Raw genomic sequence first — 19833 nt, 5'->3', positions numbered from 1 at the left:
TGTCACATTCCCGTTGCAATAACTCACTGAGACCTCCATCAAGAGAGTCTGAGGCCTTTGGAGGATCCGACAGCATTCTTCATTGCAGACCAGATGGTAGTTCTTGACAATACTCGATGACTCAGCAGTTTTTCTGATTCCAAATGGCCTTTCCCTTACAATTACTGTTTTTCTTTGTTGAGTTTTCACACAGGTGATGACAACTCTGTGCCTTACACATCCCACATCCTCTAAAGTTAGTGGTACTGACGGCCTCTAAAATCTAGTCCAAAACTTAAAACAAAAATGTATGCCCATAACGGTAGTGATTCATTTGGGAAAGTATGATGGAATAGTAGATTGGAAAAAAAAGATAATAATACATAAATGAAAAGAAAACAAAAATGTTTCTTCAGGCCTGGATAGAAATACAGTTCTTTTCAGACTCAAATTTGTACCAGGGAAAGTGATTCCAGCATCTCTCTTGAAGAGCTGTCACTTGACCTTTGAACAAGTAGACTCTGGGGTACAGAGAGAATGCATACCTTCCCATACATGGCTAGACAAACAGAGGACTCTAGTATATCCAAAATGCCTGTTTGAGCCAAATCAATTGTGTGTTTTAGTATTTCCGAAACAGTGCAGGTCGCTATTTCTCTGACAGTAACTCTCAAATGTCTGATGACAGCAGGCATTCTCCCATACAATTAATGCCACCCTTAACCTTCATGATTTGTTAGGAAATCATCATATATTAAACTCAGTGATTTCCAACTTTTATAGCATTGTCTGTGTTGCTTTATTTTGGTCACAATGCTTCTCTCTCAAGCCATTATGCCCAGAACCATGTCTCTTATAAATTCTGAATGGTTCACATTTTTTTGTATAAGAAAGAAGAATTCAATGTAATATTGCTTCAAAAATGTCAATGCATTTCTCTGCACCACTGATACTACCCTTGGGTTAAGGGAAAACAGGTGTGGTGCTGACATGATAAAGCACACGGTCCTGATGTAAAACCCAGCCACCCACTCCTAATCTTCCCATCTATCCAGTTTCAAATGTGGCAGTTCAGAGGTCTCTACGTGGGCTTTAGCCCTGCCAGCTGGGAACCAAAGAGCGGATTCCACTGAACTTGGGCTCCTTTATCTCATTATCTTTGCATACTCTTACTACAGTTATGAAAGTAGGTGTTTAAACACACACACACACACACACACACACACACACACACACACACTTTTTCAAGGGCCAATGATTTTCCAAACAACTGTATGATTGAATTTCTCTTCAGAAAAGTAATAGAGTTATTTGAGCACATTAGATTGGCTCTTCACCAGATTCCCATCAGGGATCCCAAACCAGGTCAGACTCTTGGAATTACCTGGAATAGGTACTGTTCTGACAAACTGACTAAAAAAAAAAAAATGGACTAAAAAATTATGGGATTCAACTTGCTGAAATAAAAAATACCTGAATATAAGTAATGACTGACATGTTCAACATTCACAACTATTTACTGCGTACAGCTTCTGTGCCTAACCTTGTTCTAGATCTTTTAAATTCACCTCTAAACAAAATATATGAAACTTTGGTCCTTCTTGAACTTATTTTCTATTGAGAGATGACAGATTGAGGAATAAATGACACTCATTTTAGAAGTGTCATGAAAACAATAAAGTAAGGAATAGAGATATGGAGTGTCTGGGGGGAGGTTATGGGAGGGAGGGTAAGAGATATTCAAAGAGAAGTGATATTTGAGTAAAGATTAAAAGTATGTGAGGGAGTAAGCTTTGTGGAGATGGAGGGAACAAGGATTTCAGACAGAGGGAACAGCAGGTGCAAAGGTCCTGAGACAGAAAAAGGCCTGGACTGTTTCCAGTTAACAGTAAGGAAACCAGTGTTGCTGAGCGAGATGGTAATTGAGTTGGAGAGATGAAGAGAGTAGGGTGGATTCCAACAGCTGTTTTTTGGCTTTTATTCTCAGTGATACAGAGATTAATTGATGAAGCATGAACAGAGAAGTTATATCATCTGACTTAAGGTTTAACAGGATCACTATAGCTTATGTGGTGTATTTTGGGAAAGTTCTAATCAGAACATTCACTACTAAAATGTTCTCATTAAAATGGCTTTTGTACAGCTCATATAATTCACTTGTGAACATGTTATGTGCTTCCTAGATGTTGAGGGCATATTTACTTGCTTTTTAACTAAATGTACAAAACAACTTGTCTCTTGCCCTTCAGTGCTGCTCTCCTACCTGTCACATAACTGAAAGTATCCCTTTCCCTGATGAATATATCACAACTCTTAATAATGCTCTTCAGCTTTGTGGAGGTCTACTGTAAATTGTCTTGCACATATTCCACACTCAGTCCTGCCTCTGCGCCTCCACTCGTACTGCTTATCCTGCTTGGGAGGCCATTCCCATGTCCTTAGTACCTGCCCTTCAAAGCCAACTCAGTTGCCACAAAGATTTTGCCAATTATTTCCATTGTGATTAGCCCATTTTCCAAAATCCTCACACTCATAATGTGCATCTTTGATTATTAAGATCTATTTATATATACTATGTTTTCAGACAGTTTCATATGTTTACTTTTTCTATACAACTAGGGGTCTCCTGGGAAACTGTGTCCATGTTTCTATTTCCACAGGTCTCAGTTCACACAGGTGTTAATAACTGATGGTCCCTTTAACCCATTTCTATCAATGTATCTGTCACAGTGAGTTTAGGCTATTTGAATCTGCTTTTTGAGAAGGAATGTCATGGGGAAGCCTAAGGGAATGAGTAGTGGTAGAGCAAGCCAGATGGGGAATACCCTTCTAGTTTTCATTTGGATTCAGAAAACCAGTGTCGCTGTTCCCTTTCCCGGGTGCTGAACAACTTACTTGCGGAACTTACACATGCTTTCCTTGCCATCCCATCCAATGAAACAGCAGTTGATTTATGTGTCTCTTCAGCCACTATAACTTCAATTTTTGGTTTTTCTCCTTATTGTTCACACTGCATTTTTGTTGGTAGCGTCCTCTGCAAACACAAAAATCTCCCATGTTGAAAGGCACCATTGATTATATATTTTAACATATTATAGTCCACCATGATAAGCAGTTAATTAATTGATAATAGAAAATAATCAAATGCTTCATATTGGAGTTTATATATGATATTGATGGATTCCTAAAATGAAGCATAAAAGACACACATTCAAAATAAAGCAAGTATATACGTGTTTTATCATTTGTGTGTAAGATCAAAGCATACTAAGAACGGAGAATACATTTTCCAGTATAATCCTGGCCAGGGATATATCAATTTGAGTTTCAAGAAAACAAACTTGCTGCTTCAATAATGGCAATCTCAAATTGGTGTTGTAAATGGATGTCAATGCTAAAGGCTCAGTAGTAGGGACAGTGATTAAAGATGCATTTGTCAAGGCTCTTTACAATGGTCTGTTGTCAGAAACAGCCATTTGTTGTCATTAAAGTGTTTTGATTTCATTACAAAAAGAAGTGATTATAAATGAAAATAAGTGCACTGTAGAATTTCACACTTTACATTGCTTTGTTGTCATGGAAGTCAATTTACTTTGGAGTTCTCTTCAAATGAAAAGTAATTTTGTAGTCTAGACAAAGAACTGACTCATTGGGTCGCCACCTGGACCCAGAGAGCATGCTATAATTAAGTGCATCATTTGGGGCTAAAATGATCAAATTTATCTTTTGCCTCTCTATACAGGCATTTTCTCTGCCATTGAAATAATAAGGAGATGCAAGCAAGGCAGATGGAAGAAGCTGCATTTACATCCCATAATATATGATTGAACATGTGGGCCATTTTCTTATTTAAGGGATATTTGCTGATAATATAATTCAGCTTCTTAGTTTAGTGGTTGGCCTGTATTACTCAAAGGAAAAAGGAATTCTGTTGTTTTATATTATCTCATAAAAAAGTTTAAAAAGGATTTTTTTTTAAATAATGCAATTAAAAATAATCACATCCATCTTTTTTCCATATTTCCTGACTAATAATCTTTGCTATATACTTCAGGCACGAACTTTTAGAAGAAGCTCGAAGAAAGGGATTACCTTTTGCCCAGTGGGATGGGCCCACTGTAGTAGCATGGTTAGAGGTAAGTGAATCAAACCAGAAGGCTCTTAAATCAATCACTAATAATGTGATATTTTCAGAGAGACAGATGAAGGCAGGTTCCTGAAGTCAGTTTTCCAAAAGCCTAGAATAGCTCAGAAAGGGCATGTTTCCTTTATCTAGGGACCCATGGACATCATGATTTTACTCTTTTGCTTTCTTGTGATTGTGACAGGATGCTCTCAGTGGGATAAAAGGAAGTGTCTCTAAATCCTTCCCTGTTCATGTCTAGAGTAAGAGAAGAAATGATTTTTGAGCCACACTTCTGTTGTTGCAAGAAAACATTTGTCCCAGGCCATCAGTCCAGAGTCCTTTCTCATCAGCAGGTTACAGAGAGAGCAATCTCCGTATTTAATTTAGCACTTCTGTGTAATCCAACATGTTACTGCCACCTAACTGCATAGAGAACCATTCCTTTATTTGTAGTAAAATTCCTGGACCTAATTATCTAGAGCCTAGGAGCGCTAGGTTTAGACACTTGGAAATTGTCTTGGAATAAAAGCAGAAGGCTTATCCCTTCTTCCCATCTTTGTCTAAACTGAATGGTATAATGAAACAAGGACTATCTTCAGCATTTCCTGCACGACACAGGAGTCTGGAAAAATTAAGTAACACCTGAACAGTGTGGGTGGCAGCAGGAGCCAACTGGGACAGTGAAGGAAGTACATATTTGACCACAGAGGGACCCTTCATGCTACTTATCAGTAGTGGTCAGTGCCCCTCCCATTCCGTTCTCTATAGTGGGCTTCGGCAGGCTGCTAGTAGGATATGCCAAAGTCAGGGCAAAGAAGAATATAGGCTTTTCCTCCCTGGCAGAGCCGATTAGAACTCATTGTTTTCAATGGCTTGGAATTATATCATCCACCTTCATTAGCATGTCATATCCAGAGCTGACAAATTAACCAATGAGGAAAAATTAAAACCCATTTCGATTTAAAAAATGGTCCTATATATAGATCGACGGGAAAACATGCTTTGCTATTTTTCTTGGACTGCGTGAAAGAGGCATGTGTCTTGCTTTATATTATTCTCTCATATCAGTCAGGGAATTTTTAGCATTTTAGTAATCAGAGCTGCTTCTTCCAAGCATGTCTTTAAAGTTACTGTATTTTAAAAATCAACCATAAGACAAAATGCTTAAGGAAGCATACCTCAAAATCGATAACAGTTCTTTGTTCAGTCCCACTCCAATAAAATGAGCAATACTCTGATAGAGTTAGCTGCTATTTTGGCAAGTGGTGAACAATCCTTTTAATTAAAAAAAAAAACAGAATAAAATAAAAATGAAAAAGATTTACTGGCATTAAAGGGCTACAATATGACAGGCAGTTAAGTCTGTGCTAATTGAACCTATCCTGAGCACACAAAAAGTACTCATAATGTGTTTCCTAAAGTGACTCAAATTAGAAAATGGAATAAACAAAATGAATGAGTTGGATAATCTAGTGAATGAGAGCTCTTAACTCTCACCTCCGTTAGCACCTCCTGTGTGCACAGCCTGCTAAGAACCATGCAGAGAAGTAAGTCTGATGTTTCCCACCTCATTAGTCCACATCAAAAACTTAAAAGCCTAATCAGGGATGACATTGGTTACAATGTATTGGCAAGCATTTGGGTAAATCCAAAATTTTCACAATGTGTGCGTGCGCGTGTGTGTGTGTGTGTGTGTAAATCCAAATATCTTGTTTGACGAGAGGAGGTAAAATATGATTAGGGTACAGCAACGGTATGTTTAGATGTTTAGTTATTTTGAACAACTTGACTTTATAAACTAGGAAGTTAAGTCCCATCTTCGGTCATCTCTAATTGTAAGGTAAGGCCCATTCCTTGTGCCTAACGTGCTGGGAGTGTGGATAAATGATTCAGTCATGCACTGTACTTAGAGCCTCTGTCTCCTTTCTTTTATATCAGTCACATGGAGGCCACACTGACTCAGAAATTTGGCTTTTTGTTTATTTGTTTGTTTCCCCTACAGAGATAAGTGGCATTCCGATATGGTAATTTTTTTTTAAGTAAAAGGATATCTGTATTTGTTATCTATTACCATGTAACCAATTATCTCCAAACTTAGCATTTACTTTCCTCATGGCTTCTATGGGTTAGAAATCTGGATGTGACTTAGATGTGACCTCTGTTCAAAGTCTTTCACAAGGCTGCAATTAACGTCTAAGCCAGGGCATCAGTCATCTCAAGGCTTGACTTGGGGAGAATAGTGTATCATGTTTTCACTAGTTGTGATTCAGGTTCTTGCTAACTAGTGGCTGGAAACATCTGTTCTTTGCCATGTGGGCATCTCCACTGGGCTACTCACATGGCAGCTGGTTTCTCCCAGGGTGAGGAGTCCAGGAGGAAAGGGTGGGGTGGGGGAGAATTAGCCGGAATAAAGCCACAGTCTTTTTGTGACCTAACCTGGAAAGTGACATCCCATCACTTTCATCATAGTCTGTTCCTTAGAAATAAGCCACTCGGTCCAGTCCACACTGAAAGAGAGAGGATTAGAGAAGAGCAGCAATCTCAGGAGGAGATCATTGAGACCTGTCTTAGAAGGTGCCTAACACAATGCTTTAGAATAATAAAGCTGAATCCCTTCATTTTACAAGTGAGAAAAATAAGGCTGAGGTTTAGAGGGTTATATGATTCACCAATGACAGGGAAGGACTCACAGTCCAGGCCTTCTGTTTCTTGGCCTAGTGCTTTTGGCATTGTATTTGGCTGATGTCTAGTTTTTCTCCATTCTCTTCCTCTCTTCACTTTTCTCACTCTAAAGCTCTCTCTCTTTTAGCTCAATTGGTTCATATCAACAAATACAATAGCACCCCCCCAAAAAAAAATCAGTATTTTGGACATTGAAAAGCCAAGGTTTAAACTGTTCACTTTCATGTGCCCCATTTCTGACTCATAGCTAAGGAAGAAGTATGGCTTCTCACCCATAGCTCATGATGGATGGAAAGTGGGGAGAATAGTCTTCGTTTAAGGCGATGTAATTCAGATGCCAGCACATGCATGTGGGTGTCATGCCATATCCTGTGCTCTCCTCATTGCCCTACTGATTCAGTTGCCCCTCAAGGGTATTGCAGTTGGGAAGTCGGAACCCCCCATTTCGAATGCATTATCCATGTTACTCTTTAATTAACGTTTTCTAGATGTTTATAACTGTAGTGTCTTTCATTAGCGTAGTTCATTCGTCAAAAATACGTTCATATAGAACATCGAATGAAGTTCATGCAACTGTCACATGATATCATAGGTTGGTATGTGAGAAACGTGGCTCAGCTACACTGCAAGCTTTGACCAAAATCATGGCTGGGGGTAGCAGAACTGTTTCCTTCTGTGACAGAATTCCTCTGCACTCAGAATTCCAAAGGAGAATTATAAATTGAAGACATTTGTTTAAAAAAAACAAAACACACACACATTGACCAAATGCAGCTTGTAGCTGTTCTTGTCCTAACCCCAAGGGGGGATTTAGTGTCATATAGCTATTATTTTTATCCCTAATAATAAAAAATAGATGTTAAAGTGTGGACCCCAGGGACTTGATTTGAAATTTTTATTTCCATCATTTCCCAGCTAGTATTTTTTAATAAATTACTTAATGTCTCTGCATCTGTCTCCTCTGGGGAAAATAATAATAGCCTCTATCTCATAGGATGGTGACAATAAAAGGCTTCTTACATGCAGGTTACTTAGAATAATGCCTCGTACGTAAGAGACACTAAACTTTAATTATTGCTATAATATATGTACGTATTTTTTTCTCTGTCCAACAGCTCTGGTTAGGAATGCCTGCTTGGTACGTGGCAGCCTGCCGAGCTAACGTAAAAAGTGGTGCCATAATGTCTGCTTTATCAGACACTGAGATCCAGAGAGAAATTGGGATCAGCAACCCTCTGCACCGCTTAAAACTCCGACTCGCGATCCAGGAGATGGTGTCCCTCACAAGTCCTTCCGCTCCTCCGACATCCCGAACAGTGAGTCTGTGTGTGTTCCTTCCCTCTCCCAGTGATGGGCAAATAGCATCTTGGAGTCCACAGAGAGAAAAAGTGGCAGCACACATGTCCATGCCACCATGAATTATTCTGAAGAGAGTTAGTCTGCTCTTCATTTACCTCACTGCTATTTTTAATACGTTTTCAACTGAGGTGTTGTGATTCCTGTTAGATTTGAAGGCTGCAACTCAGATAGACTTTTGAGAGTCTCTAAAGTTTAGGTTTTTCTCCCAAGCAACAAGACCCCAAGTTAACTCTTTTTCAGGGTGTTCCTTTTTTTAATATCATTCACCATCTCAGGAGATGAGCTGTTGGCATTCTTGCTTTCTGAAGATGCAATACTTATACCACTTTGGAAGCAGTTTTCATAATTATGAAATTACAAAGATATTTGATGTTTTATAAATACCAAGTGGAATACCTTCCTTCAACATCTATTTGCTTCTCATTTATACATTTCTATTCTTCTCATGATTTTGTCCTAATCTTAATATTAGGAAAGACCAAAATGTCTAAAAATGCATACCAGGTGACAAATTCAAATACTAAGAAAAACTCCCAAATAATATTCATTCTTTCTGTATTCATCCCTGCGTTATATCTTTTGATGATAAAGGATATGACTTCTGATGTTAACTGGATTTCTCTGGTCCCATGTCTTACGCCGAATAATAAAATATGGAAGAGGGGGTAAATTTGAGTACTGGATAAAAGATAGAAAAGTGGTATTACTTTATTGCAGTTTTCAGGCACAAAACTAGTTATACTTGAGTATAACTTTTTGTATGTGATCTTAAACAGTTTTAGATAATTTGCTTCATTTTTACTGTATCTACCCTTACATTCCTTCCCAGTATACTAGATTCTAATGCCAGAAATACAATGTCAAATTTAAAAATGTTTTTCTTTCATAATTCTATTTTAACTTCTTCCTAAATAGCACATAGGAAAATATATACAACTTAACAAATTCTTATTTACAATATTATTATCCAATGTATATAAATTCTGTATACTATAGCTGAAGTATTACTCAAGCTAAAAAATAATTTATAATATGCTTAAAATAACAGGCCATTAAAACAGTTATTGTAAACCAAATTGAAATTTGATCGTTTCCCAAATAATTTCTAACTGAGAGAGAAATATCTGGTCAGTATAGACACTCTACTCCCAAGAGCAAACGCACACAGAATTGTTACAAAGTCCTTGCCTTGTAAAGTTAAGAGCATTAGAAGTCCCAACTTCGAGATGGAAAAATAGAATATACTTTATCATTTCTATTTAGCATCCTAATTCATCTCTGAATGGAAAAAGAATGATTAAGTACTATTTCTCTAAGAATGTCTAAGCAAACTAAGGAATTTAAATCACAGACTCTTAAAGGTAAGAGAATATTCAGTTGTTTAAAGAATAGTCAAAGGCAAAAAGGGCTTGTGAGTCTCTCTTCACGATCTAGGGTCAGTTCACCTCAAAGGCTTTATTTCCTCAGGTCAGGACCCCAACGACACAGAGCTGCTTTCAGTTTCCTAAACTTCTGTGTTTTGGGTTGATTACCAACTTTTGCAATTGCTCTTCCTTCTGCCTGGAACAGAACATTCTTCACATTCCAGGATCACCATCCTTCCCTACCTCATCCTTCATTTAAAGATCCCTGAATGTCCTTCCTCTAAAAAGCTTTCACTGAGCTCTGAAGTCTGGGTCTGCTTCCGTGCCTGAGTTACCTCTCTGCATACTTATAAAAACCATTTTACAATTTTCTCTCCTTGATTTATCCTGCCACGAGGCCAAGCAGGAGCATTACCAGATTTCCCGTACTCTTCAGGCCTTAACTCAGTGCCTGGACAATTGTACATAGTTAGTAAATAGTCATCTAACAAAAGATGATTGTCCAAGCCTCCCTTCCCACCATTGCAGAGGATATGAAATATGTATGACCCCTGACTTCAGAGACGGCTACTAGAGTACGGAAAGTGAGATGTGCTCACCAGTAGGTTTAGTAGGAGATAATATATTTTAATGTGTAAATGTGAGACAGATGTAAAGTGCTGTGGAATTCCATAGCAGGAGAACTCACTTCTGGTTGAATTGGCTTGAAAGAGGACCTAACATTTGAAAGACTGGTAATTTATTATTTGTTAACTATTATTTTCTTTTCACTATTCGTTTTTTGATAGAGAACTTTCCAGTCTATTTTCTTTATATTTTTATAAAGATGAGTTATTTTACATGATATATTATCTTTGTACTTTGCTTTTAAAACTTAGTAATATAGCATAATATAGCATATAGCATTCATTTCCTCATTTTATTAAATATGCAATTCTAATATTTTTAATTGCTCCATACTTCTTTCATGAAAATACCATAATTTGTTTAACCAAATCGCTAACATTTTGCTTAATTAACAATTTTTATTGTATTTACAATACCATAATGGATGTGCATGTAGTTATACTCATATTGTCACATAAACCGTTGTCATTTCCATAATGATATTTGTGTATAGGGCATTTATATTCTTATTACTTTTGAACCTTAATTGCCAAACTGTATTGTGAAGCCTTTCTCCCTCCCTTTTGTCAACATTGATTATCACATTGCTTAAATTTACAGTTTTAAAATTACTAGTGAAATTAAAATTTTTTCATATGCTTATTGATTCCATATTTAAATGAATTACCTATACATAATCTTTTCCATTTTCCTATAGGATTATAGAAATACTCATCTGTTTACTAATAACGTACAAGAGCTCTTTATTCACAGAAGATATATGCCCTTTGCCAAATATTAATGCAAGTTACATAAGATATAAGTTGTTTCTATTTGCTTTAAAAAATATCTACTGAGAGCTTTTCCTTCCTTTTACTTCATCTATATGGAAGTATTTACTCATTTTTAATAGATTTCAAATATGATTTGCTTTGCATAAAGAAAAAATTTATATATAAAATTCTAGTAATGAATAAACTGCATAAAGTGAAGATGAAAACATACAAAAGCATTTTTTTAAAGCAATGTTATGTCTTCTAGAAAACTGCAATTAGTTCAGATCACAAAGCTTTTCTGTCGTTTAGGTTTGGGTTTGGTTTCCTCAGCCAGGTGTATCTTCTTAATTCACTCAAGTTCTCAAGAGAAAAAGATAAGGTATTTGGACTTTAAAAAAAAAAAACATCTTAGTTAACAGAGCCTCTTTTTCTGTCTAGTAAAATAGGCTAGACCATCAAAAGAAAATTCTAAAGTTTACATTTATTATTTCCTTTGTCCAGTACTAATCTTCCCTGCTTTCTGTTTCTTCTTTCTAAGCCGCTGTTGACGTAGAAGGCTTTTTACCTAATAGAACAGAGATGAAGATGTCAATTAGTTGAAATAATTGGTTAAAAAGGGATGTCATAAAGAATAAGTTACACTCGTTAAATATTTCATCTTAAGTGAATGTTCAGGTACTTGTAAATTTGAGGAAACTCCTAGGACTTTTCTTTGAATATGATTTCAATGTCTACAGTTCCACATTATCTTTCTTTGATAGGCTCATCCATCAGATACCTTTAATTTCAATAGTTTGAGTTTCTTTTTAAAGGGATAACTTCAAGATGCTCAAAAATTTATTTGAATGCAAAAATCCTACTGGACATTTACAATTTCTTCCCCAGACTTTGACAAATTTGGATCTCATTGATAGTGTGTTTTAAGATTTGCCTTTTTCTGGTCTTTCCAAATAATTCATACATGAGCCAAATTTATACATGTTTATACATGAGCCAAATTTCTTTTATTTTTTGCTTTATTTAATATCTGTTTAAATTGTCTAATTAAAAAAAATGTTCAGTGGAACTAAATAAATTTAGAAACACATATAAACAATCTTTGGTAGACATATAATTCAGCAAATTAGAGTAGAAACATGAGGCCTAAGACAGGTATTAGTCAGCACAATGCACAGGAGAAATAGAAAGCATTTATGAAACTAAAGATTTGTTTGAGTGCAGATTGCTTAACAGAGTTTCTAATCATATTTGAGTAATAACCAACAGTAGTGAAGTACTTATTGTCAGCCCTTGTTCTAAGTGCTTTACATGTAATGATTCGTTTAAACTTCACAACACTGTAAGATAGGTACTTTAATTATTAATATATCTGTTTTACATATGGGAAAACTGATGTACAGAGATGTTTAATGACTTGTCCAGTGTCCCATTCCTATGTGGTTTTGCCCCCCAGTCTATGCTCCTAACAAGTACATCTCTTACTTCCTACAGTCTACCAGTTTTCCTTCTCTTTTACAGCATTCTTCCAGTGTTCCTTGGTTTCCCTTTTCATCATTACTAATCTCATAAGCCTCAATTTTAAGTGTAAATACGCTGAGGTATATATATGTGTATAAAATAAAACCGGTGATATATATGTGTGTGTGTGTGTGTGTGTGTGTGTGTGTGTATACACACACACATATATATATACATTTATATATATATTTTATATATATATTTTATACATATATATATGTGTGTGTGTGTATATATATATATATATATATATATATATATATATATATATATACCAGTCTTATTATAATGGGAAGTATTTCTCCTCTTTTAGTGAGCAACATAAATTCAGAAAAAGGAGAACTATGCTTCTCGGCCATACTGAATGTGAAAAGTAAATTTCAAATCAATTTACTTTGTAATTCAATTATAAAGTAAAAAATACTTCAAAATGACCTAGGTAGTAACAGAAGTTACTTCCAGGTAGCTAAGGTTTAGGATATTCTGAGGTCTGGTGGTTTTACATATTTATATTTCTACAGCAAGAGAATTAATTACTTTCCCCTAATTGTCATAAATTATTCTGTAAGCTAATTTTAATATTTATTTTTATGTCATAACTCTCTCCTATTTAATTAGGTGAACGCTTTCATCTCTACCATCCTTTAGGAATTTTTCTCCCAGTTCTCCTTTGATAATATTATTTAGATATCCTACTCCACATTTAGCAAGGTGAGGTGAGGAGGCATTCACCTTCAGGTGCCAACCCTGCTTTTGCAACAGCCTACAAGTGTGTCCTTATGTTTCTTCCCTTTGGCACCTCGCCTGCCTCATCCTAGACCTATCCATGTAGCAGAATATGTCATAATGTAAACATTTCAGTATTTTTCTAGTATGAAGTGTATCGTTTTAGTCCGCTTAACAGAAGTAGAATCTAAAATTTAAAGAGGTTTATGAAATGTCCTAGGGTAGTTACCGAGAAGTGGCCCTGCTAGAACTCAAGTCTCTTGATTATAATTTGTTAAATTAATTACTGCATAGTTGGAATTTTAAAAATCACCTGTTAGACTCAGATGGTGTTAGCCACAAAAAAAAAAAAAAAAAAAAAGGAAAGACTATTGATTTGCATTCTCCAGCTAAGATATAGGGGGTGGCAACATGGACTTTCAAAGGCAGTGAATAGATGATTTTCCATGGCTCTCAGAAACCACACCCAAATTATATAATGCTTGTCCTTTACTTGTTTCCAGCCTATTTTTTGTCCTCAGACCCAGGATACCAGTGTTCTTATCTCCTTTGGTTGCTCAAAGCCTCCTGCTCTAGCTATTCTCTAAAATAGGCTCTTTGTTAAACCTTTCCTGCTCTAAATCACCCCTTTATGAATCACCTCGATGAAAGTTCCATCCCTTAAATTGGTGGTGAAAAGAAAGAAATAAAAAAACTTACTACATATGAGCTTGCTTATAAAATAAACTTGTTAAAACCACCACTAATGGCTAATTGATTGGGCTGTGCAGTAGCTATTTTATGAGTCACTTTACAAGATACTAGAGCAGGCACTGCTCTTTACAAGTAGACCAGCAGATCAAAGGTGAACAACTAACGTACAATTTCGGAAGGTTTGCCAACTGTACTTTAGAAAATTACCCTGGATATACACTCATTTTGCATATAAAGATACAGATAAAACCATAGCTTCCAGCATCTTGCCGATCCCAGAAAATGGTCATAGACTGACAAATATAGACTTTAAGATGACCTGTGAAAGAGGGTATACATGAATGTATTCCAGGATGAGCTAATACTAGTCAAGTTTTTTATACAAACTTTTTAATACAAGTTTCTAATAATCTTCATTGCTTGGATTCACAATCGAGGTAGAAGCTACAGAAATCATTGTAAATCAAGATTGGCTTAACTGAATTTCCTCTCAGGTAATCATCACTGAAGCTCACTTCAAAAACAGTGCAGGCACTCAAGCAAAGCTCTGTGATCACTGGGTATAAAGGGAAGGTGACACAGGAGTGCAAAGTGTTTTTTAGCATTGTGCATTCCTCACGAAGTCAATGAAAGCAATTTCTTCCAAATGATTTCATGATTCATATATTCATATGCAACTTTCTGTTTATAATAAGCGTCATTCCCAGAAAGTGGGAGTAGAGGGGAGGGGCTTTTAATGACAGATGGTTCCTGCATTCTAAATATATTTTACAGGTGTGTACAGTTTTATCTTATAGGAAAAAAGTTCAGATATACTCTAATTTCCAAATGGTGGGAAAATGAGAATTCTATACATGAATATGATGCCTATCTTTTGGGATTTTTATTCCCATACAATTTACTTATAATTATGAATGTTTACTACTCAGCTCCCTTTTCTTACTCATTTGTGTATGTGAATAATTCTCTTATGTATGAAATGCCTCTGTGTATTGAATTTTATTCATTATTTTAGTTTATAGGTAATTTTTAAATTATATTATTTATACTAGAAGGAAAGTCAAACATGGTACTTATGTGAATGGTAGACAAAGCCAGAGAGAATTATGGTAGTAACTTATTTTGGGGTATCAACTTCGCTCCTCCCAATTCTCTAAAACCAGACCCCTTCCAGAGTATGTAACAAGCAATAGGTAGGATGTAAGTTCTATTGTAACTAGAATCCATGTACTTGGAAAACCACGCAGTACTTATAAAGATTTCCCAGTGAAATAGGGGAATTTGATGAGAAGTGGCTCCCAGCGGCCATTACCATCAAAGATATGCCTGATCTTTGTGTTATCAAGTGGACTTTGGTTTAGAAATTGTACATTATTGTTAAGGCTATAGAACAAATATCATGGATCATATTATTTAGAAAGTAAATGAGATGTCAGAAGAGAATAGTGCCTGCTAGGGGGAAATTTTTCTTTTACACCATGTTCTTCTCTATAATGGTACAGGAGATTGATGAAAAGTTAGGAAACTTAGGGTTTCTTAATTTTTGACAGTATTTGGTGATGAAACACATTAAATCAAAAAGAGGATTTCACTTCTTTTTCCTCTATTAACAATAGAGGAAAACAACATAGTTACTGAACTGGACAAAGAAGAACACATTTGGGAAAAGCTAACATTGATTTTTTAGACAAGTTATGACAGTGCTTTCAACTTTGTATTGACAACCAATTTTTCTCTTGCTAAGGACATTGAAGAATCAAAACTCTGTGAATTAAATATTGGTACCAACATCACAAAGTACTTGTGCCTTTGTGTTCTGAAGAAAAACATAAAAATACATTCTCCTACAGATCCAATTTCATCCGTTCTCCATGATTACAAAAAAAAAATGGATACAATAGCCACATACGTTTGAAATGCAGTTTGATTAAGCCTTTTTCCTAATTAATATGCAGAGAAGTATCATTTAAAATCCATCTGACGTGAGCATCACAGCATCCTCTTTCTATGTGATCTTTTGAAGTAGAAGGAAAAGGGAGCTCTGAGCAAACCAGCCATGCTGTGTCTCTCATGCATAATGTGGAGGCAGGAGCGCTTGTCGCGTTGGTCTGGTGCTGTTATAATAACTCACAGTGGCGCTGCCTTTCTTCTTTACCGCTGCTGCCCTTCCTGGATCCCACTGTTTCCCTCTGGGCCTCCTCACTAGCCTTCAGGCAACGTTTGGGTGACCCATGAAGAAATGGAAAATCTTGCAGCTCCAGCAAAAACGGTTAGTCTTTACAGCTCTGTTGAACATGAAGAAAAGTTATTTGCTGCTATATGGATGAAAATTTTGTGTACGGTAGATGCGAAGTAATGGGGTATGTTTACATAGTGATATGTGATGGTAACTAACAATTTTCATTACGGTTTTATTTTATTTTGGTATGATAACTTGGACATGTTTAAAGGAAGCAATGGCTAGATTATCATAATGTAGTTAATATCACAAATCTAGTGTATGCAAATAATAATCAATAACAACTTTTTATCTATTTTCCAACATTGGTAACAAATATCACTTAGTATTGAGCACAGTCACAGGTATTACATATTACCAAACACAAATAAACTCATAATAGAAAAGTTTAGATTGAATACTCACTTTAAATAAAATTACTTAGTTTCTTGTACCTTACCATCTCAGATACAGAGCATGACCCCTCTAACACCGCCAAAAAATGTTCTGTTCATTTGGTATTCAAAGTGCAGGATTAAAGAAATTCTTGTGATTCTGATTGTAATTGTCCACTTATAAATATTTATATATAGTCGCTTTTTTCTAAAGTAACAAAGTTGGGCATGGTATTCATTTTATTCTTAACAACTTTTAAAAAATGTAATACCCTTTCAGGTTTATTCCTATTTGAAAAATTTATTATCTAGTTTATGATGCATTAAAATGCCAATATCGTATGCTAATTACATTTCTGGTTTAGCTTATTGTGTTCAGTTTTTGTCTTTTTTAGTTTTGCTTGTTGTTGGCTATTGTTGAAATCTATTTCATTACCACAAAGCTTTGTTAGAGGAATGCAATTACTTTTTCATTTCATTTATTTACTTTATATAAGATTCCGTCATCATATAGGTGTGTGTGTGTGTGTGTGTGTGTGTGTGTGTGTATGCAACAATGACCCGTGCACATGCTATACTATATAGCTTAGTGTGTAGCAGGCTATATATATATATAATATATGTTTTATAATATATGTATATATCCACATTTGGGTATTGTATATTTGTATGTGTATGATCAGAAATTTTTATTATAACTCATTACATTTGGGAAATTACATACTTTTAAGAATTAAAAAAGGTTTGTAATTACAAGGTCAAGTGTATCAAGAAAATCTCCTATGTCATGTGTGTGTATTTAATTAGAATTAATTACAAAATATGTGCTTTGCCTTGAACTGCTAAATTGATTACTGTGGATCTGAATAAGAATCTGTGTGTTTAGCTGCCTATGTTGTCATTAACATTTCCGATAACAATTTTGCTTCTACTAGAAAAATTGTACTGTATTCATCTGAGATTAATTTATACTTATCTGCTTTATTAATCATTCCCTGATGCTAACACAGAAAGAATCTGAGGAAGGAAGCTGGGCCCAGGTAGGAAATTTATATGTTTTAAAAGAATTATTATCATCAGTACGCTATGAGGATATAAATAAGAAACTGTTGTATGACATAATGTCATCAATCTTCACTTACCTTACGTTCAGGCTAATAGGTACATTTGAACTTACCATGTTTCATTATATATATCTTTTAAAATCGCCATATTTTGCAAAAAAAAGATGATTATCATTTCATATCTAACCTCTTTTTAAAGGGAAATTTCCTTTCTTCTTCAAAAGATGAACTGTAATTTATATTTTTCTGAAATCACCCCTGAATGTATTTAATCAGGAATTATTCAAGTTGGATAGAAGATGGGGAGGATTAAAAAACAAAAGCATGTTATTTGGAATCACATATGCTTTAAAGTGCAATGGAAGGTGTGTGAGGATTGGAGTTGGAGGGACGTTGTCAGCATTTTGACTACAAGTCAGAAGTTACTCCCTTTTATTGAGATGGCAGTACAAGACAAGCCTCTGTACTTTGAAGAAACATGTACGTTTGCAAGGAAGTCGTGCGTTTTCAGCATTCCCACATGTGGTATAACTGAAAGAATTACAGTCATGTGCCTCATAATGACGTTTCTGTCTATGACAGACCACATATACGACATGGTACACCCCAAGCCAAGGTGTGTAGGAGGCTGTACCGTCTACGTGTGTGTAAGTGCACTCTGTGATGTTCACACAACAATGAAATTGCTTACGGATGTACTTGTCAGAACGTAGCCTGTCGTTACGTGGCGCATGACTGTAATGTGTGTTATATAGTTCATGTGATTCAAACCTTTGCCTATAAGGAAAATTTTGATAGCTGTTACTATGACCTGCATTTAAACATTCAGTAAGTTAGGATTGCATTAGGTTTTGATTTTAGTTAGAATTTCATCATTTTTAAGAACACACGAAAGAAGGGGAGCACCTAGATTTTCATTAGAAATATTTGTTATAATTTCAATTGTGAATTTGTCATTTGATAAGGAGAAACACTGTAAAATTAATAGAGTAAGAATCCTTTTTAAAAATTGCTTTAGAGGTGATGGTTGATTCTGGTTTTCATTTTGGCTGTTATGAACAGTATTTGGTAAGATCAGTCAATATTGTTACATTAAAGAATTATATTATTATTCTTCGTTTTTGATCACGCCCTGCTTTTTTGCAATGATCTTTATGGAATATGTCTGCATGCTTCACTAAGTAACAACAATGTCCACAAAGAGCTTCAGCTTTCTGTCTCTCTAGCCTTGTTGCTCCTTTCTTTATTCATTTACTGAGGTTTTTACTTTCACATCAAGATTTGCCATTACACCATAACAATGGTAATAGCATTGAAGCTAAGGAAATGGTAGAGTATTAGCTGACATATTAAAATAAAATAAATTAAGTAAACCCATCTATATAAAAAATATTTAAGTTTTGTATATATCATTAATTCTAATTTCTTATTTAGAATGCATATTTGTATATAATGTAATTCCTTTTGAGAATACAAAGTGAATACAGTCATTTTCTATAGGCAAGTACCTTGATACATATACACAGAGTTCCATTTTATACCAAATCTTAGAGGCTAAATATTATTTATGCTTTTTATATATTATAGTAATTAAATATTAGCTATAATATTTAATATAAGCAATATCCTCCAATTACCATCTCATTCTATTGGCTAAGAAACTTGACTGCTATAAAACAATTCTAGTGTCCGGTTTTTCTACAGACCCTGGCATATGGAGATATGAACCACGAGTGGATTGGAAATGAATGGCTTCCCAGCCTGGGGTTACCTCAATACAGAAGTTATTTTATGGAATGCTTGGTAGATGCCAGAATGTTAGATCACCTAACAAAAAAGGATCTCCGTGTTCATTTAAAAATGGTGGATAGCTTCCATCGGTAGGTTTTACCCAAGAATAATTGAAGTAAAACAATAAATAATGTTTATTACTAGAACAAAAAGAGATGTTTAAGAAATAGAGAATATGTGCTATTTGAAACATCTGTGTACATTTACTTCGCAAAAAACTTCCTTGTAGTATATCGCAGAGACCATCTAATGGAGAGCTATGTGCATATTATGTGCCCAAAGCTTATAAAATGATGCATTTATAAAATTAACATGCAACATAAATGTTTGTTTCCAAATATTTAGGAAATTCCATGTTTGTGATTTGTATCTATGTATATTTTTATATTAGAAAATTATTAAGAATAAAATTAAATCAGTTTCAACTCTATAAATATAAATATAAATTGTATAATTTAGGCATATAGTATAAAAAATTTTAAAAGGAGTTCTCTGAAGAATACTTTGTGTTTTTTTTTGTGTGTGTTTTTTTTTGT

The 19833-nt window shown here is 35.1% G+C and overlaps 1 protein-coding gene across 14 annotated transcripts in view; it reads left to right on the top strand.

Moving 5' to 3' along the window:
• The window catches only part of PPFIA2 (PTPRF interacting protein alpha 2), a 463335-nt gene that overhangs the window by 421635 nt on the left and 21867 nt on the right, over positions 1 to 19833 (top strand). For 10 of the 14 annotated variants that reach the window (XM_081060602.1, XM_081060606.1, XM_081060596.1 and 7 more), the window contains 5 exons: positions 4034 to 4115; positions 7903 to 8103; positions 16036 to 16098; positions 17453 to 17482; positions 19193 to 19386. In XM_081060602.1, coding sequence (XP_080916728.1) covers positions 4034 to 4115; positions 7903 to 8103; positions 16036 to 16098; positions 17453 to 17482; positions 19193 to 19386 — 570 coding nt within the window. The remainder of the gene's footprint in view (positions 1 to 4033; positions 4116 to 7902; positions 8104 to 16035; positions 16099 to 17452; positions 17483 to 19192; positions 19387 to 19833) is intronic. The other 4 variants (XM_081060601.1, XM_081060607.1, XM_081060603.1 and 1 more) reach the window with 1 other exon arrangement.

Source organism: Rhinolophus hipposideros (assembly GCF_964194185.1).
Source record: "Rhinolophus hipposideros genome assembly, chromosome: 9".
In the NCBI taxonomy this organism is placed as follows: domain Eukaryota; kingdom Metazoa; phylum Chordata; class Mammalia; order Chiroptera; family Rhinolophidae; genus Rhinolophus; species Rhinolophus hipposideros.
The sequence above is the reverse complement of the archived record's forward strand: the minus strand, read 5'-3'. Positions and strand labels throughout refer to the sequence as shown.